Genomic DNA, 18,080 nt, shown 5'->3' on the forward strand with positions numbered 1-18,080 from the left:
CCCGCACCCTCCCGCCTGCGGCTGGCGCACCTGCAGCGCGGAGGTCGGGGCTCGCGCGCGGGGCCAGACTGCCAGGGCCTGACCCGCGCGTTGGCGTTCGCAGGGGCGGAGCCGAGCCGCGCGTTCCGGCCCGGGGGCGTGGCATCGCGCAGGTGCGCCAAGCGCCTCGGGTTTCACTGAAACTTCGCCCTCTCTCGGGAGGCGAGTGGAGAGGCTTGGATTAGAGCAGGTGAGACCGCGGCTTCCTCTCCGAGCGGCGAGTGGAGCTCCGAGTTTCGAATCAGTGGCGGCGCCCGGCGTCGGGGCTGCAGGAAGGATGCGAAGCGTGAGCGCGGCGTGTATGCTGGGGGGCGCCATCCTGCTGGCGGCCTCTGTCTCCTGCAGTCGTACCATCCAAGGTGAGAAACTTGGTCAGGGAGGGCTCCTGCCGCTAAGGAGCGGGGGTCCAAGGCACACGGGCAGGTGGTGGAAGCGGGCAGGTGCGCGAAGGGTGTTCTGCTGCCGCTGCCACCACCTCTCGCAGCCCCCTCTAGGTGACTTTGATGGGGATCCCTGCGCCGGGAGGGCCTACTAGCTGGGTGGGACAAACGGGAGAGGCTGAGGTCCGCGGAGGGATTGGAGTGCTCACATCTAAAGGATACCTAGAGGGCTCAACCGCCCTTCCTTCTGGTTGGCTTCTTTGGAAACTAAGGAGCTTTCCGCAAATACTGAGGGGCTGGCCCCGCTAGACCCCTTGGAGTTGGTTGGCTCAGAGCAATGTGGAATGGGTGAGAGCCAAGGCCTGGGAAACATTTTTGGCGCTTTTTGCGACCCCCTTCAGCTTTTAGAGCCCCTTCTTCCGAGTCGGCTCACGTAGTTCGAAACCCTCCCGGGGCGCGAAGCTCCTCCGGCACCGTGGATGGCCGGGGTCTGGAAGGGCCGGACCCCGCTGAGTTTGGGGGTAATGAGCGCTCAGCCTCCAGTTCTAGAGCAGTTGCGAGTCACGCGGATTTTACAAATGGAACTTCTCGGACCGTGCCTTTTATTCGGCCAGGTGACCTTACGGCCCTCGGTTTCCGGGCCTTTGTGTGCCACACGTAACAGACTTTGGCTGGCGCTGAGGTGTGTATGGCGGAGGCTGCCAGCTCCGGGACTGGAACAGCACGGGAGCCGTCCGGCGGTGCTCAGGGGCTAACTTGTGCGGGGCAGCTGGGTTCCGCCAATGTGCTGCCGGGTGTGTGCTCCAGCCTGTCCTCCTGGGGGCGGGGTCTCCCCGGCTGAGCGGGCCTCTCATCGGGGGATCGTTGGCCGGATATCACGCTACTGTGTTGCTAACGGGTGTCCGGCTGTTTGGAGCAGCCAGGGTAGTCTTAAAAGGGAGGTTTTCATTTCCCTGCGCAATTTGCAGACCTGCTGTAAAAGGCAGGGTCTCGCTTTTATCTTCTTCGTAAAAACGTTGTAAAAGAGCAAATCACTGTCGATTTGAATTAGACTGAAGAAAGTGACCCTTTTCCCCCTGGAGTTGCAGAAAAGGATGTTGTAGTATATACTTGAAAACTGCACCACTGTATACATTTTATTGGTCAGCATTAGAATAAAGACATTTATTAACCAGGAACATTGAAACTGTGGTGAACACTTTTCGTTTTGCCTCTGTCTTTTAAAGTTGGAAACTTAAAATTCGGGGGTAAAACTAAGGTTGTGCAAACATTTCAAAAATACGTAGGTGTAGATGACTGAATGCTTTTCTGATTTAGACAGTTCGTATAGGAAGATAGCCCTGAGTATTTGACTTGTTGTTTACAAATTGACGGGGCTGGGGTGGGGGGGACTGGTTCCTGGAGAATATAGTGAACTTGTTCAACAACAACAAAAAAATCAAGTTACTTGTTAACCAGAACTATTTAATATTGCACCTTGAGGGTTTTTTTCTCCACATACTTTTGTTCCTATTGCATGGTAACTTTCCTAAAGGGTTAGTTAAGTGACAGACATTAATAATGGTAGATGGAGCTTTCCCTCCCAATCTGAAACTAAATCGAGTATGATTGAGAAATAGAGCATCCCCAAAGTTCTTCTGCCCCTTAGCATGCCTCTTTGCTCATCCCCTTTTAGCTTGACCCTTATGCATGCTCCTCAGTTTGCTACAGGGCATATATTTGGTTTGATTTTCTTCTCAGTTTTTTGGGGGGATCTCACGAAAAAGACTGACTCCTAGAGGGCAGCTCCACCAAGGATACACCCCTCTCATTTCACAGATGGGGGCCACTGATTTGGGGGTCGGGGCAAGGAAAACACTCATCAGACCACATTTGCATTCCTGTCCCAACAGTAATTGATAATTATTTGTGTAAATATGTTTAATTTGTCTCCCCACTGGATCATAAACTCTGGGAGGCCAGGGAAACATCACCATCACCATGGTCCAGCACAGTCTCATTATCGAAAGGAGCTCAGTAAATATCGAATGAGGAATGAAGTGAGTGACTTACCCAGAGTGGCCGGGTAGGGTGATGGCAGTTGGGAATTTTTGTCAGCTTGTTTTAGGCATGCACTTCTTTCTACCATGTCACAAGCCTAGGAGGGTCCCCTATGATGCATTCTGCTTTTCTTTTGGAGACTGAAACTTCTGTTCTCTTTGTAATTGATAATGCATTATACAGGTAGTATGTGATTTAGACAAGTTCTGGAGAGCAATAATGAGCACAATTGCAGGGGGAGGGGCAGAGGGAGAGGGAGAGAGAATCCTAAGCAGGCTCCACCCCAGGCACCCCACAAAAATTTTTTTGAAAAAGAAAAGTTTAATTAAATCATTTTCACTACTCAGGGGCACCTGGGTAGCTCATTTGGCTAAGTGCCGAACTCTTCACCTCAGCTCAGGTCTTGATCTCAGCGTAGCAAATTCAAGCCCCGCTTTGGGCTCCATGCTGGGTGTGGAGCCTACTTAAAAAAAAAAAAAATCATTTTCAGGGTGCCTGGGTGGCTCAGTCGGTTAAGCATCTCCTTCGGCTCGGGTCCTGATCTCAGGGCCCTGGGATGGAGCCCTGCAACCTGCTCCCTGCTGAGCAGGGAGCCGGCTTCTCCCTCTCCCTCTGCTGCTCCCCCTGCTTGTGCTCTCTCTGGTGCACGCACTCTCTCTCATAAATACATACATACATAAATACATACATACAAACAAATACATAAAAAATAAATAAAATAATAAAAAGTAAAGATAAATAAAATAAAAATCTTTAAAAAAAATCATTTTCAGTACCCAAAGTAAACCCCTGCTGACGTTTCGGTTTGTATCCTCTACCATGCTTTCATGCATCCATGCCTAAAATATGTACTCATAAACAGAGATCTTTTTGTGGGGCACGTGGGTGGCTCAGTCTTTTAAGCTGTCGACTCTCGGTGTTGGCTCAGGTTGTGATTTCGTGGATCCTGGGATCAAGCCCCGCCTCTTGCTCCTGCCCCTCCCCCCACTCATGGGACCCTCTCCCGAATAAATAAGTATTTTTTTTTTTAAAAATAGTTTATTGGGATGCCTGGGTGGCTCATCTGTCAAATGAATCAATAAAATCTTTTAAAATAAATAAAAAATAATTATTTATTTGATAGAGCGAGAGCGAGAGCACGAGTTGGGGGGTAGGGGCAGAGGGGGAAGCAGACTCCCCGCTGAGCTGAGCAGGAAACCTGTTGCAGGACTCGATCCCAGGACGCTGGGATCCTGAGCCCAGCTGAAGGCAGCCTCTTAACGGACTGAGCCACCCAGGCGTCCCCTAAATAAAAAAGATTTTTAAACTTTACATGTTCTAGGAGGATTTATCAGAATTTTTTTTTTTTAAGATTTTATTTTTTTTGACAGAGACACAGCAAGAGAGGGAACACAAGCAGGGGGAGTGGGAGAGGGAGAAGCAGGCTTCCCGCCAAGCAGGGAGCCCGTTGCGGGGCTCGATCCCAGGACCCTGGGATCATGACCTGAGCCGAAGGCAAACGCGTAACGACTGAGCCACCCCGGCGCCCCTATCATAATTTTTAAAATTCTTTTCTGTTAATAGACACATGGGATATTTCTAGTGTTTTGTAATAAGAGAGAATACTGTAATGAACGTGAAGATGGGACTCTTAACTTTGTGTTTGGTTTCTTGCTTGCCTTGTGCATAGTTATTAATTAACCTGGATAGATGATGATTTGATGAAGTCTGTGTTTGACTTTCCTAATGGTTTTATTAGCTAGGCAAGTGTTGAGAAGAAAACAGCTCATCCTGAAAGAACGCATGAAAATTTACTAATGTGTCCCTAGGGAGTGGTCTCTGGTAATTGAAGCTTTTAGTTTTCAGCCTATGTTCCCACAGGTTGAAAGCAAATAGATTTGGGGTGAGGGGTTAGTAGAGAAAAAGATAAAAGAGGAGAGTTAACACAAGTACAGTACTTGCTGTGTACTTGGTTTGGTGGGGAGGGTGAGCCACAGAAGCATGCTTAAAATAGCAAAGAACGAGTAGTAGTTTTTTTTTTTTTTGATTTTTAAAAATTTTATTTTTAAATTTTTTAAATTTTTATTGTTATGTTAATCACCATATATTACATCATTTGTTTTGGTGTAGTATTCCATGATTCATTGTTTGTTCATAACACCCAGTGCTCCATGCAGAATGTGCCCTCTTTAATACCCATCACCAGGCTAACCCATCCCCCTACCCTCCTCCCCTCTAGAACCCTCAGTTTGTTTTTCAGAGTCCATCATCTCTCCTGGTAGAACGAGTAGTAGTTTTAAGATGTATATACTTATTTTAGAGAGTGGGGGCAGGGCAGAGGGAGAGAGAGTCTTAAGCAGAATCCCTGCTGAGCGCAGAGCCATCTCAGGATCTCACAAGCGTGAGATCATGACCTCAGATGAAGCCAAGAGTCAGATGCTCAACTGACTGAGCGACCCAGGCGCCCCACAAGTAGTAGTTTTAAAGTTAAAAGTTTTTCGGGGCGCCTGGGTGGCTCAGTCGTTAAAGCGCTGCCTTCGGCTCAGGTCATGATCCCAGGATCCTGGGATCCAGCCCTGCATCAGACTCCTTGCTCGGCGGGAAGCCTGCTTCTCCCTCTCCCGCTCCCCCTGCTTGTGTTCCCTCTCTCGCTGTGTCTATCTCTGTCAAATAAATAAATTTAAAAAAATCTTTTTTTAAAAAAAAGGTAAAAGTTTTCATACATTTTTCCCAAAAGTAAATCAGAAGTGTTTTATTTTTTTTATTATTTTTTTGAAGATTTTATTTATTTGACAGAGAAAGACACAGTGAGAGAGGGAACACAAGCAGGGGGAGTGGGAGAGGGAGAAGCAGGCTTCCCGCGGAGCAGGGAGCCCGATGCCGGGCTGGATCCTAAGACCCTGAGATCATGACCTGAGCCTCCCAGGTGCCCCAGTACTATTTTTTTAATACAATTTTTAAAATTTTTTATTGTATTTTTTCCTTCTTTCTAAGATTTATTTATTCATTTGAGAGAGAGAGGCAGACAGAGAGAGAGGCAGAGGCAGATGGAGAAGCAAACTCCCTGCTGAGCTGGGAACCTGGCATGGAGCTCGAGCCGAGCTGAAGGCAGATGCTTAACCATCTGGGCCACCCAGGCGCCCCAATAAAAATTTTTTTAAGAGAGAGAGGTGCGAGCGGGGGAGGAGTGGGGGCAGAGGGAGAGGGAGGGAAAATCTCAAGCAGACTCCACGCTGAGCCCAGAGCCTGACACTGGGCTCCATCCCATGACTCCGAGATCCTGATCTGAGCCTAAATCAAGAGTTGGACGCTTAACCGACTGAGCTACTCAAGCACTCCCCCCAAAAAAGTAATTTCTACACCCAACGTGGGGCTTGAACTCACAACTCTGACATCAAGAGTCACCATGCTGTACTGACTGAGCCAGCCAGGTGCCTCTATAAGTACTATTTTAATAGTTGTTTGAATCAAGATCCAAATAAGGCCGACCACACATTACATGGATTTATAGGTCTTTTAAATTCTTTAATCTGAGAGTCCCTCCTCTACACCTCATTCTCTTTTATTTTTGCTTTGTAATTTGTATTTTGAAGAAATTAGGTCCTTGATCCTGTAGCGGTTTCTACAGTCTGGGTTTTTCTGGCTCCAGTCATGTGGTGTTATTTAATATGTTCTATTGTCTCCTTTATTTCCATTAACTTGGCAGTTGGATCCAGGTGCTTGACCAGATTCAGGTTTGTTTTGTGGTGGTGTTGGTTTTTTTGTTTTTTTTTTTTTGGCAAGTTTAACTTGGCGGGTATTTCTTTTCTTAGGCACATAATATTTGGTCATCATTTTTGAGATATCAATGCCTAGATTTTTCTCTTTTATAAAGCAAGCTGTATAATCTTTTTTTTTTCCCCACTAAAAACAATTGAGTTTCCTTTTGGTAATTCTAAAATTGTGTTGGCTCTGTCCTACAGAAATACAGGCTAACTCATTGAATTAGACTCTGGTGGGCTGTTTCTGGGGTGGAGGACCTAGCTCTTTGAATGGCAGAGTTCTCCAGAACCCAGTCCGCCAGTCAGTTACCAGCTGTGCCCCCACTCCCTCTCTGGAGAGTTAGCACTTTACAGAAACTTCACAGGATTCTCTTACACTTCTGAAGGGTTCAAACATGTTGATATTAATACAAATAAATATATAAATTATTAGAGAAGGGGCTAATTTAAAGAGAGTGGTTTTTAAAATGGCAAAAATTTACATTTAAACCTTTCAGTTTGAGAAAAAATATTGTGTGGAGTTGGCATAGTTTGGTTGGTCTTGATGGATCACAGCATAACGGGTCAGGGCCTCAAAGGTGCAATGTGGTATAATGGTGAGAAACATGGATTCTAGAAACTGACTGCTTGGTGTTGAATCCTGACTTCTGCCTAACAACTGTTTCGCCTTGGGAAAGTTACTCAGTTTCTTTGTGCATCAGCTTATGGATCTATAAAAAGATGTCTGGTAATAGTACCTCCCTCAGAAGGTTGTTGTGGAAGTGAAGTGAGCTAATGCATGTAAAGTGTTGGAAGCAATGTCGGACACGTGATAGGAGCCCTTAGGAGGAACACTAACCAGTATTAAGGGAGTTGTATTTTGTAGGGCCGTGCTCCTGTAGCACCCCTGCTGGTGCTCCTGTCCTTGTGCGGCTTGGGTAGAACTGGACCAGCCAGGGAGCTAAAGAAATGGGCAGGAGAGCTCTTGATTCTCCCTTGTTTCCTTCCGTGGTGTGCCTAGCTGAGCTTCTTGATCCACGTGGTGTTGAGCACCTGCTGTATGTCAGGGCTATGCCAGGGACTGTGGGAACTAGAAAAAAAATTAGGACACAATCCCACAATTAAAGAAACCTATAATCTCATACAGGGACCCTTGCTATTTTGGGTCTGGGGAGAGTTCCACAGACATCTCATCTGTCTATAAAAAACAAACTAGCCTTCTGAGGTGCTTCAAAATTCGTCACTCTGCTAACTGGTTTTGAAAAACATTTAAGTGGGTCTTGAAGTCAGTGTAGAGGGTGGTGACTAGCTTTTTATAAGGATGAAATAGAATATAATAGAAAGTATTAGAATGCAGCCTGTGTAATAAAGGTAATTGTTTTGTGAAACTTTTTTCCGTTATGGATAATATGTATTAGAACTGGGTGTTTCTTACTGTGGGTTTTAGTCAAGTATCTGAGGAACACTGTAATATGTAGCAATATTTTAACATTTTTAATTTAAAAATAATTCATATTCTTCTTAAAACATTATAAAAGAGATTAGGTACAACAAGAGATGGGTGTATTCTAAGTGTTTAGTTTCCTGTGGTTGCCATTAACAGTTGCACTGGCTGGTGGCTTTCAAATAGAAATATATTCACTCACAGTTCTGGGGGGCAGAGGTCTGAAATCAAGGTGTGAGCACATCTGAAGACTCAGGGAGAATCTGTTCCTTGTTTCCTCTAGCTTCTCAGGGTTGTTGGTGTTTCTTGGCATTCCTTGGCTTGTTCCTCAGCATCGTTCCAACCTCTGCCTCCATTTTCATACTCTTTCTCCTTTCGGCCTTCTCTCCTGTTTCTCTCAAATCTCCCTCTGACTTTCTCTTATAAAGACACTTGTCATTGGATTTAGGGCCCACTTACATAATCAGAATGATCTTCTCATCTCAAGATCCTTAATTATATCTACAAAGATCTTTTTTTTCTTTTTAAGAATTTATTTATTTGAGAGAGAGCGCACACATGAGTGCACGAGCAGGGGGAGAGGTGGAGGGAGAGGGAAAGAGAGTATCTCAAGCCGACTACCCACTGAGCCCGGAGCCCAAAGCGGAACTTGATCTTATGGCCCTAAGATCATGACCTGAGCCAAAATCAAAACTCAGATGTTCAATTGACTGAGCTACCAGGTGCCCCCAAAAGATCCTTTTTCTTTCTTTCTTTCCTTTTTTTTTTTAAGATTCTATTTATTTATTTGAGAGAGAGAGAGAGGAGAGACAGAGCACAAGCAGGGGGAGGGGCAGAGGGAGAAGCAGACTCCCTGCTGAGCAGGGAGCCCTTTGCGGCGCTCCATCCCAGGACCCTGAGATAGTGACCTCAGCCGAAGGCAGACGTTTCGCCGACTGAGCCACCCAGGCGCCCTCCCTCACTTTCTTCTGCGGCTCCGTGAACACTTGGTTAGGCAGGATGTAGGCTGGATAAGTCATTTGTGTGTGGTTTCTAAAGTTTAAGGCAAATATGGGAATGACAGCATACATTGTTCAGCTTGCCATGGTACTTATTTCAGAGTCAGAGCGCAGATTGTCTGAACACAAATAGTGCACCGACCCGTTCAGTGACCCTGAGGTCAGAAGACTTGCCTGCCCGCTGGCCTCCATAGGAAGGTTTCCAGGAGGCTCACGCAGTAGCAGGGCAGTCCCTGCCCATGGCCTGCAGTGTCCTCATGGGTGCAGAGGGAACGTCCCTTGTGCTGCTGGGGATCTCCCTGTGTCAGACTTTGGGAGAGGGAATGACAGACAGGCCAGGCTGGATGCTGTCTCACATGAGAGAGGTGGCCGTCATTGGAATAGTTAGGAACAAATAACTGTGTAAAAATAAATTTAAATACTAAAATTATTAAAATAAATTTAAATACTGTCAGTTTTTAAATTTAATTTAATTTTTTTAAAGATTTTGTTTATTTATTTGACAGAGAGAGATACACAGAGAGAGAACACAAGCAGTGGGAGTGGGAGAGGGAGAAGCAGGCTTCCCGCGGAGCAGGGAGCCCGTTGCGGGGCTCAATCCCAGGACCCTGGGATCATGACCTGAGCCGAAGGCAGACGCTTAAAGACTGAGCCACCCAGGCGCCACCAAATACTGTCAGTTTTTTGAGTCCTAGAAATCAGTTTTGTATTTCACATGTACCCAACCTTCTGATAAAAAAAAAAAAACCATTGTAAAAAACAAAGATACAAACAAAACCCAATAATCCCATCACCCAAAGAAAGCACTTGTAAGCCGTTTGTATACTCCTTTTGTCTTTGTCTAAAGTACTTTTATTTAAAGATTTTATTTATTCATTTACTTGAGAGAGAGAGAGGAAAAGCACATGAAAGCTTGGAGGCGAGAAGAGCGGGGAGGAGAGGGAGAGAATCTCAAGCCGACTCCACACTGAGCATGGAGCAGGGCAGGGCTCCATCTCACGACCCTGAGATATGACTTCAGCTGAAACCAAGAGCTGAACACCTAACTGACTGAGCCACCCAGGAGCCCCTAAAGTACTTTTATTTAAACAATTACCGCTGAAAGATTGATCTCTGTAATGACCCTTGTCTGCCTTGCCTTTTTTGTATAGGAACCAATAGAACCTCTAAAGGAAGAAGTCTCATTGGTAAGGTTGACAGCTCATCTCATATCACTGGGAAAGGAGTTACCGTGGAGCCAGGCTTTTCTGTGGATGAGTTTTCTGCCTCCGTCCTCACTGGAAAACTGACTACTGTCTTTCTTCCAATTGTCTACATGATTGTATTTGTGATTGGTTTGCCAAGTAATGGCATGGCTCTGTGGGTCTTTCTTTTCCGAGCAAAGAAGAAGCACCCTGCTGTGATTTACATGGCCAATCTAGCCTTGGCAGACCTCCTCTCTGTGATCTGGTTCCCTTTGAAGATTGCTTATCACATACATGGCAACAACTGGATTTATGGGGAAGCTCTTTGCAAAGTACTCATTGGCTTTTTCTATGGCAACATGTACTGTTCCATTCTCTTCATGACCTGCCTCAGTGTGCAGAGGTACTGGGTCATCGTGAATCCCTTGGTGCACCCCAGGAAGAAGGCAAACATTGCCTTTGGGGTCTCGCTGGGGATATGGGTGCTGATTCTGCTGGTTACCATCCCCTTGTATGTCGTGAAGCAGACTGTCTACATTCCAGCCCTTAACATCACAACCTGCCATGATGTTTTGCCTAAGGAGGTGTTGGTAGGGGACATGTTCAATTATTTCCTCTCTCTGGCCATCGGAGTCTTTCTATTCCCAGCCTTGCTCACAGCCTCTGCCTATGTGCTAATGATCAGAATACTCCAATCTTCTGATATGGATGAAAACTCGGAAAAGAAGAGGCAGAGAGCCATCAAACTCATTGTCACTGTCCTGGCCATGTACCTGATCTGCTTCACTCCTAGTAACCTTCTGCTTGTGGTACATTATTTCCTTATTAAAACCAGGAGCCAGAGCCACGTCTACGCCCTGTACATTGTAGCCCTCTGCCTCTCCACCCTCAACAGCTGCATCGACCCCTTCGTCTATTACTTTGTTTCACAAGACTTCAGGGATCACGCAAAGAATGCTCTCCTTTGTCGAAGTGTACGTACCGTACGGCAGATGCAAATATCTTTCACCTCAAAGAAGTCCTCCAGGAAATCCAGCTCTTATTCTTCAAGTTCAACCACTGTTAAAACCTCTTACTGAGTTTTTCAGGCCCTCCGTTGGTTGTTTTACAGGAGGATTTGGAGCCTGCTTAATGTTATGGGTATGTTTCTGTTGTCCCCTGACCAAGTGGGTCTCACCACACGCCATGTATATGTAGCACCTCTCAGGATTGCTGGAAGCTTCCCTGTTTGCATGAGGAAAGTCCCCCAAGTTAACAGATGTCAGTTTTAGAATTCCTCTACTCAAGTGCTCTCGGAAATGGAACTAACAGAAGCAAACTTTTTAGAAGGTGGTGAAAAATCAGAAGCTCGGTGACTTGTACAAACTCTTGGCTGGAACTTATAGCCGTGTTAGAGCTTTAGTGTCCTCAGAGATGATCAGACCAATGGACTGACTGTACAGATGAAGAAAGTAACAAGGTGAAGAAGCTACGCAGAGTCAGGGTCGCTTCTGTTCCAATCAGGGGCAGCTGGTTAGCATTGGACCATAGACTTAGAATGTTAGTGGGGTTTTCCTATCACCTCCTTGTGGATCTTGTTTAAAAATGCAGGTTCGTTAGACTCAGGAATGAGAGAGTACAGGGTCTGAGTCAGGAAACTGCATTTTAACAAGCCTCTGCTTCAGATGCTCATGCACACCCAGGTTTGAGAACCACTGGTCTGGGTGCCAAGGGAAAAGCAAACTGCTTTGTGTCCCTTTTATGTATAGCTTGTAATGAGATCTGTTTGTTGTCTCATTATGACTTTCAGTTATTTATCAGCCCTCTGAGCTTTTGTATATATCCTTATCGCTACAAGGAAAATACATTGAAGATTTTAAATGTGGAAACACAAAGTTCATGTAACTGTATACTGCCTCAGAATCTTCAGGTAGTCTGAGTTATAGATGGTTTCAAAGTAAGAGGGGCATTTACCACTTAGTATTTTTCAAAATTATAGTTGGATTATTTATTGGCAGTTTTTTTCACTTGCTACAAATACGAAATTGTAATGCCTTAGCTGGATTTGAACTACATCTGTTTGGAAAAGAATGCTAAAGAGATGTGATATATAAGATATTTAGAGGGTACATATTCCAAAGTGAATTTATATAACTTGTATTTGTGATTTTTTTTGAAATAATTTTATTGTAATGATTGATTTACAAATAACACATGACCCCACCTTTTTTTTACAGCTTATTTTTGAGTTGTGTGTTTTGTGGGTTTTTTTGAGGGAGGGTGTGGGGAAAGGGTAGCTCCAGCATCACTCCTATAAAAAGAAATGATGTGATGCTCACACCACAGTTCTTAGATAAATAAGGCCATGCAGTACATACTGCTTGAGGACAATTGTTTTCACTTAACATTTTAGAATTTTTTCCATTCTGTGTCTGTAGGTTGACCTCCATTTTTAATGGATACAGACTTGAATTTGGGGGTATATTGTGATGTAGTTAGTTATTTCCCTGGCGATGTCTCCTGAAGTCTCTTTCTCTTTTTATTATTGTTGTTGTTGTTATTAAAATGGTGCCGCATTGGACATCTGTGTAGACATCTTTGTGAGTATTTCTATAGGATAAGTTCCTGGAAGTAGAATGACCAGGTCAAAAGTCAGACGACCATTTTAAATTTTGGTAACTCTTGTCAAATTGCCTTCAGTAGTTTATATTTCAACCAAAATAGTACATTTGCACCTGTTTCCTGAAATGCTCCTCCACATTTGCTCTATCAATCTTTTGGAATTTTGCTAGTCCGACTAGAAACAGAATCTTACTGTTTTAATTTGCATTGAAGCAGCACAGCCTTTTGACGAAGAGGGCAGCTCTTGAGCTGGCGGGTAGGGCTGACTTCTGCCCCCATCGTACCTCGTTTTGTGAGCTAAGGGAAGATCCTTCCCTGTGCCTTCGTTTCTCATTTGTAAAACGAGGAAAATGATATTTTCCTTATGGAGTTATGAGGGTTAAATGTTCAGCACACATATGCACTCATAAATATCACTTAGCGCTGTGACTCTTACACTGCTCATGGGATTTCATTTCTGCTGTGCCCCCTTTCCCCTCCAGTTCCTGTTTATACCTTGCCTTCCCTGCAGGCTCTGCTTTGAGTCTCATAGCAGGCTTAGGCTGTCTTCATCCTCCAGGTAAGAAAGCAAAAGATGGTGGGCACAGAAGAAAAGGAAGCAGAAGCAGATGGCTCACAGGGGCCCTGCAGGTGGTGTATGGACTGATCCAGTGGAAAAACTTATTTTGGTATTTGCTATTTCTTTTGTTAATCATTTTTATAATACATGCTGGTATATTAAACTGAACAAGAACATATGAAAATTTTCTTTCCTACCTGTGCCCATTCTCATTTCCCAAAGGAAACAAATTTTTATAATAACTTATCTATAAAATGCATATGTATATTATCCATTAAATATATTAACTATTACATATCTTAAATATTATATAATAAATATCTTAAGAAATATGTGAATATATACATGCGCACACATGTTAACTGATAAATCCATTAATATGGATCTTCCTAATTATTTTTAAAATGTTTTTTTAAAGATTTTATTTATTTTAGAGAGCATGCACAAGTGGGGGGGGGCAGAAGGAGAGGGAGAGAGAGGATCTTAAGCCGACTCTCACTGAGTGCAGAGCCCCACCCTTGGCTCAATCTCACCACCGACCGAGATCATGACCTCAGCCAAAATCAAGAGCTGGATGCTTAAACAACTGAGCCATGTAGGCTCCCTTTCCTCATTATTTTTAATGACCAGGTAGTATTCCATGTATGGATGATCATTATTTAGTTCCCTAAGGAAGAGGATTGTTGTTGTTGATGTTGGTTCATTTTTCATCAAACTTTTTTAAAGATTTATTTATTTATTTGAGAGAGAGCGTGCCCATGCATGTGAGCAAGCAGGGGGAGGGGCAGAGGGGGCAGGAGAAAGCAATCTCGAGCAGACTCCCCCTGCTGAGCACGGAACTTGATCCCATATCCCATGAGTTGAAACCAAGAGTTGGACCCTTAACTGACTGGCCCACCCAGGCACCAGTGGGGTCCAAATTTTTAAAGCGATCTGCAGATTTGAATATTTTGCACTCTGCTGGCTCCATGCAAATTAAGAGGGCCTTCTTAATTTGGAAGCGAATGTGGATTTGTGCCAGCACTAATGCTAAACTGCCTGGTTTGGAGTTGTTTTACGCATATTACCTGGGTGTCACTTTTGTTGTTTGTAGCAGCGGTTTCAGACTAATTTCCCGGTTACCAAGATTTCATAAATCCTGGGGCTGTAATCTCATCATATGCATAGTTGAGTGATTACAACTTTCTTTTTGGAACTTGAACTCACTGGGGGCCCTTGGGAGGATTGAACTATGTTACAGAATCAAAGGTAAAATTTGTCACAGCTTCCGCGCACCCCCCAGTCTCACTGATTAAAATTATGTTTCTGTGCTGCAGAGTTTGGATGTTGTCTTCACAAGAGAAGTCTCTGATTCCACTAGGTCAGAGGCATGTGTCATCCACCCCCAGTTCTGAAGAAAACACACACAGATCAAGTCCCACATTTTTTTAAGCCTAGGGACTTCACTGAGATGGTTGATCGATCTAAATGGAAGTGATAGGAGTCCCTCACACCGCACCTTGTCTTTGTTGAAGGAGAGTCTGGGCTGGCTCGGGTGTGAGCTGCTCTTACCTCTACTGGTCGGTCATTCGGTGTAATATTTCCCAGGCTCTGTCTTTATTGGTGAGAAATTAGGCTCAACTGGAATCATGGGCCATCCCCTTCTGCAGAAGCCACCTCCCCAGCCTCGGGCTCTGTGGCAAACTCCGGGCGAGCTGTCAGCACCCAGCAGCAATGTGAGTGCCATGAACAGTATTCAGTGCAAATAATCAAATCAGGGTTCCGGCACTAGCAGTAGTCATGGGGTCAGTGTTCTCAGTGGAATGCACTGATAATAAAGACAAAACCAGTTCTCCAGTATTTGGCCACTGGAAAGCCTTTAGAGAATATCGGCCTATTCCAAAGTTAGATCTTGAGAGTAGGAGAAAGTCAAGGAAAACATGAAGGACAAGAAGGCTTGGGAAAGGCCATCATTATGGTTTATCCCTCTGAACATTGTTTTGCTTAAATTTTTTTTTTAAGATTTTATTTATTTATTTGACCGAGGGAGACATGGCGAGAGAGAGAGGGAACACAAGCAGGGGGAGTGGGAGAGGGAGAAGCAGGCTTCCCGCGGAGTTAGGGAGCCCCGATGCGGGGCTCGATCCCAGGATCCCAGGATCATGACCTGAGCCGAACGCAGACGCTTAATGGCTGAGCCACCCAGGCGCCCCTTAAATATTTTCTTTTTGAGATTTTATTTATTTGAGAGAGAGAGCATGAGCAGGGCGGGGCTAAGGGAGAGGGAGAAAGAATCTGAGGTAGACTGCGTACAGAGCATAGAGCCTACTGTGGGGCTCGATCCCTCAGCTGTAAGATCCTGATCTGAGCCGAAACCAAGAGTCAGAGGCTTAACCAACTAAGCCACCCAGGCGCCCTTGCTTAAACATTTTAAAAAATAAACTTCTAAAAATTGTAAAAGTAATAAGTGGTCTGGTAAGTAAATTTGAGAATATAAAAGGATATAGCACATATTCCCTCCTTACCCACTTTATCAGAACCCAGTTACTCCCTTAGTGTGCCCTTTGAGGTGTTTTCTGGGCATGTATGAGCATGTGTACCAATATGCTTTTTTAAGTAAAAGAGGAGTTACACTATATATATAACTATACTATATAGTACATACATATATAGTATAAATATATATATTATATATGTATATATAACATAACTTACCCAAAAACTTACTTAGAGGCTTAAAACAACAATAAGAACTTAACTAAGTATGCACAGTTTCTGTGGGTCATGAATTCAGGAGTAGTTTAGCCAGAAGGATCTGGCTTGGACTCTCATGAGGCTGCCATCATCATCAGAAGGCTTAACTGGGGCTAGAGGCTCCGCTTCTAGTGTGGTTCCCTCACAGAGCTCACAAGTTGATACTGGCTGCTGGCGGGAAGCTTCTGTTCCTCTCCATGTGTACCTGCCCACACATCTGCTTGAGTGACCATATAACATGAAGATTGACTTCCCCCAAAACGAGTGCTCCCAGAGAACAAGTGGGGAGCTACAATGTCTTTCAGAAACCAGCCTCAGAAACCACACACCACCATCTCCAGCAAACTGTCACAGACTAGCTCCAATTCAGTACAGAATGTGACTACATAAAAGCATAATTACCAGGAGGCAAGGACCACTGGGAGCCATGCTGGAGGCTGGCTACCACACTGTGTATATAAACACATCTGGACATTATTTCCATATCCGCATTTATAGATTGACCTCATTATTTTAGTGGGGTTTTTTTTTTGTTTGGTTTTGTTTGTTTAAGTAGTCTCCATGCCCAACATGGGGCTTGAACTTAATGACCCTGAGATCAAGTCAAATGATCTGCTGACTGAGCCAGCCAGGAGCCCCTGCCCTCATTATTTTAAGTAGTTGTATCCATTGTATACATATACTGTAAGGAATCCTCTAGCTTTTAGATAGTTCCCAGTTTTTTGCTATACTTACATTGCTATGCAAGCAGTCTTTGAGTATCTTTCTGTATTTTCGAATACTTGTTCATTCACTAGTCTTCTGCTGTGCACTCCATGCCAAGTCATGTTCATGGCAGTGAAGGATATTGTGGAGAGCGAAATAGATAATCACCCTGTTCTTGTGGAATGTACTTAATAATTGGAGAGAGCTTGAAATGAAGAAAAATACCTAATACTAGTAAATTCTAAGGGTAAATGCTAAGAGAATTTTTATTAGGTCAGGGACGGTTTCTACGGGGGTGAAACTTAAGTTGCAACATAAGGACAAGAAAGAGCCAACCATGAGAGGATCCCAAGCAAGGGCTTTATGCGAATGGGTGAAGGGAAGAGAATGTGATCAAGTAGATTGGAGTGAGACAGGCACTAGATAATTGAAAGGGTTTGTAAGGGAGTAAAGAGGTTTGACTTTCATTCAGGGTGGGGCCCGTAGGGTTGTTTTACTGGTAATTTGAAAAGTTACTATAGAATATGGATCAAAGAAGGGCAAGAGGGGAAGCAAGAACAGGAGGAAATTCCGGCAATCCAAGCAAGAGATGATGTTGGCTTGACTTAGGGTGAAGATAAGAGATGGAGAGAAGGGAACTTAATCTGGACTGTATTAGATGAAAAGTTGACAGATGTGAGGAAAGAAGAATTGAGGAACTGAAGAGCATGCCTAGATTTTTGTCTTGATGGATGACAGTGAAATAATTAGGAGTAAGCAGGTTTGGGGGTTGAAAGTCAAGAGTACTATTTTGGCCGTGGCATCTTCTCTCTCTCTCTCTCTCTTTTTTTTTTTTAAGATTTTTATTTATTTATTTGAGAGGGTGCAAGAGAACATGAGAGGGGGGAAGGGCCGGAGGCAGAGGGAGAGGGAGAAGAACATGCCCCCCTGAGCAGGGAGCCCGATGTGGGGCTTGATCCCAGGACCCTGAGATCATGACCTGAGCCAAAGGCAGATGCTTAACCCACTGAGCCACCCAGGAACCCCGGCCATGGGCATCTTCAGTTTGAGATACCTGTTAACACATCCATCTAGGGATGCCTGGGTGGCTTAGTCGTTAAGCATCTTCCTTCAGCTCAGGTCATGATCCCAGGGTCCTGGGATGGAGCCCTACATCGGGCTCCCTGCTCAGTGGGAAGCCTCCCTCTCCCACTCCCCCTGCTTGTGTTCCCTCTGTTGCTCGCTCGCTCTCTCTCTCTCTCTCTCTCTCTCGCTCTGTCAAATGAATAAATAAAATCTTTTTTTTAAAAAACAAACACATCCATCTAGAACTGTTGAGTAGGACATTTGGATATCTGAGTCTGGATTTTTTTTCTTTTCCTCAGAGTTGGAGATAAAGGCTTGAGTCTTTGCCATGTCATTAGCATTTTTATTTTTTCTTTTCTTTCTTTATTTAAAGTAAGCTCTACTCCCAAAGTGGGGCTCGAACCCACAACCCTAAGATCAGGAGTCACACACTCTGCCAATTAAGCCAGCCAGCCACCCCACTAGCATTTTTAAAGCAAAGGACTTGGCAAGATGCCCTAGGGGAGAGAATATAGAGAAGTGGGCCTAAATCAGAGGACTTTGGCACTTAACTCTTTTTTTTTTTTTTTGGTAAGGTGTGTGTGTGTGTGTGTGTGTGTGTGTGTGTGTGTGT

General features: G+C 44.5%; 2 protein-coding genes across 2 annotated transcripts in view; both read left to right on the forward strand.

Moving 5' to 3' along the window:
• Nucleotides 1-173: 173 nt before the first annotated feature.
• F2RL1 (F2R like trypsin receptor 1) lies at nt 174-13,352 on the forward strand. Its single transcript, XM_027607072.1, has 2 exons — nt 174-398; nt 9,772-13,352. Exons 1-2 carry the CDS (start codon nt 317-319, stop codon nt 10,881-10,883), a joined length of 1,194 nt encoding a protein of 397 aa, XP_027462873.1. The 5' UTR covers nt 174-316; the 3' UTR covers nt 10,884-13,352.
• The window catches only part of S100Z (S100 calcium binding protein Z), a 40,923-nt gene continuing 23,115 nt past the window's right edge, over nt 273-18,080 (forward strand). The window contains exon 1 of the mRNA XM_027607076.2: nt 273-398. The gene's annotated coding sequence lies outside the window, so the exon portion shown is untranslated. The remainder of the gene's footprint in view (nt 399-18,080) is intronic.

This window comes from Zalophus californianus, chromosome 5 (genome assembly GCF_009762305.2).
Source record: "Zalophus californianus isolate mZalCal1 chromosome 5, mZalCal1.pri.v2, whole genome shotgun sequence".
Lineage (NCBI taxonomy): Eukaryota > Metazoa > Chordata > Mammalia > Carnivora > Otariidae > Zalophus > Zalophus californianus.

Coding starts and splice junctions, on each gene's coding strand:
- F2RL1 (XM_027607072.1), top strand. CDS start 317: ATGCGAAGCGTGAGCGCGGCGTGTATGCTGGGGGGCGCCATCCTGCTG. Junction 399..9,771: donor CTGCAGTCGTACCATCCAAG/GTGAGAAACTTG, acceptor TTTTTTGTATAG/GAACCAATAGAACCTCTAAA.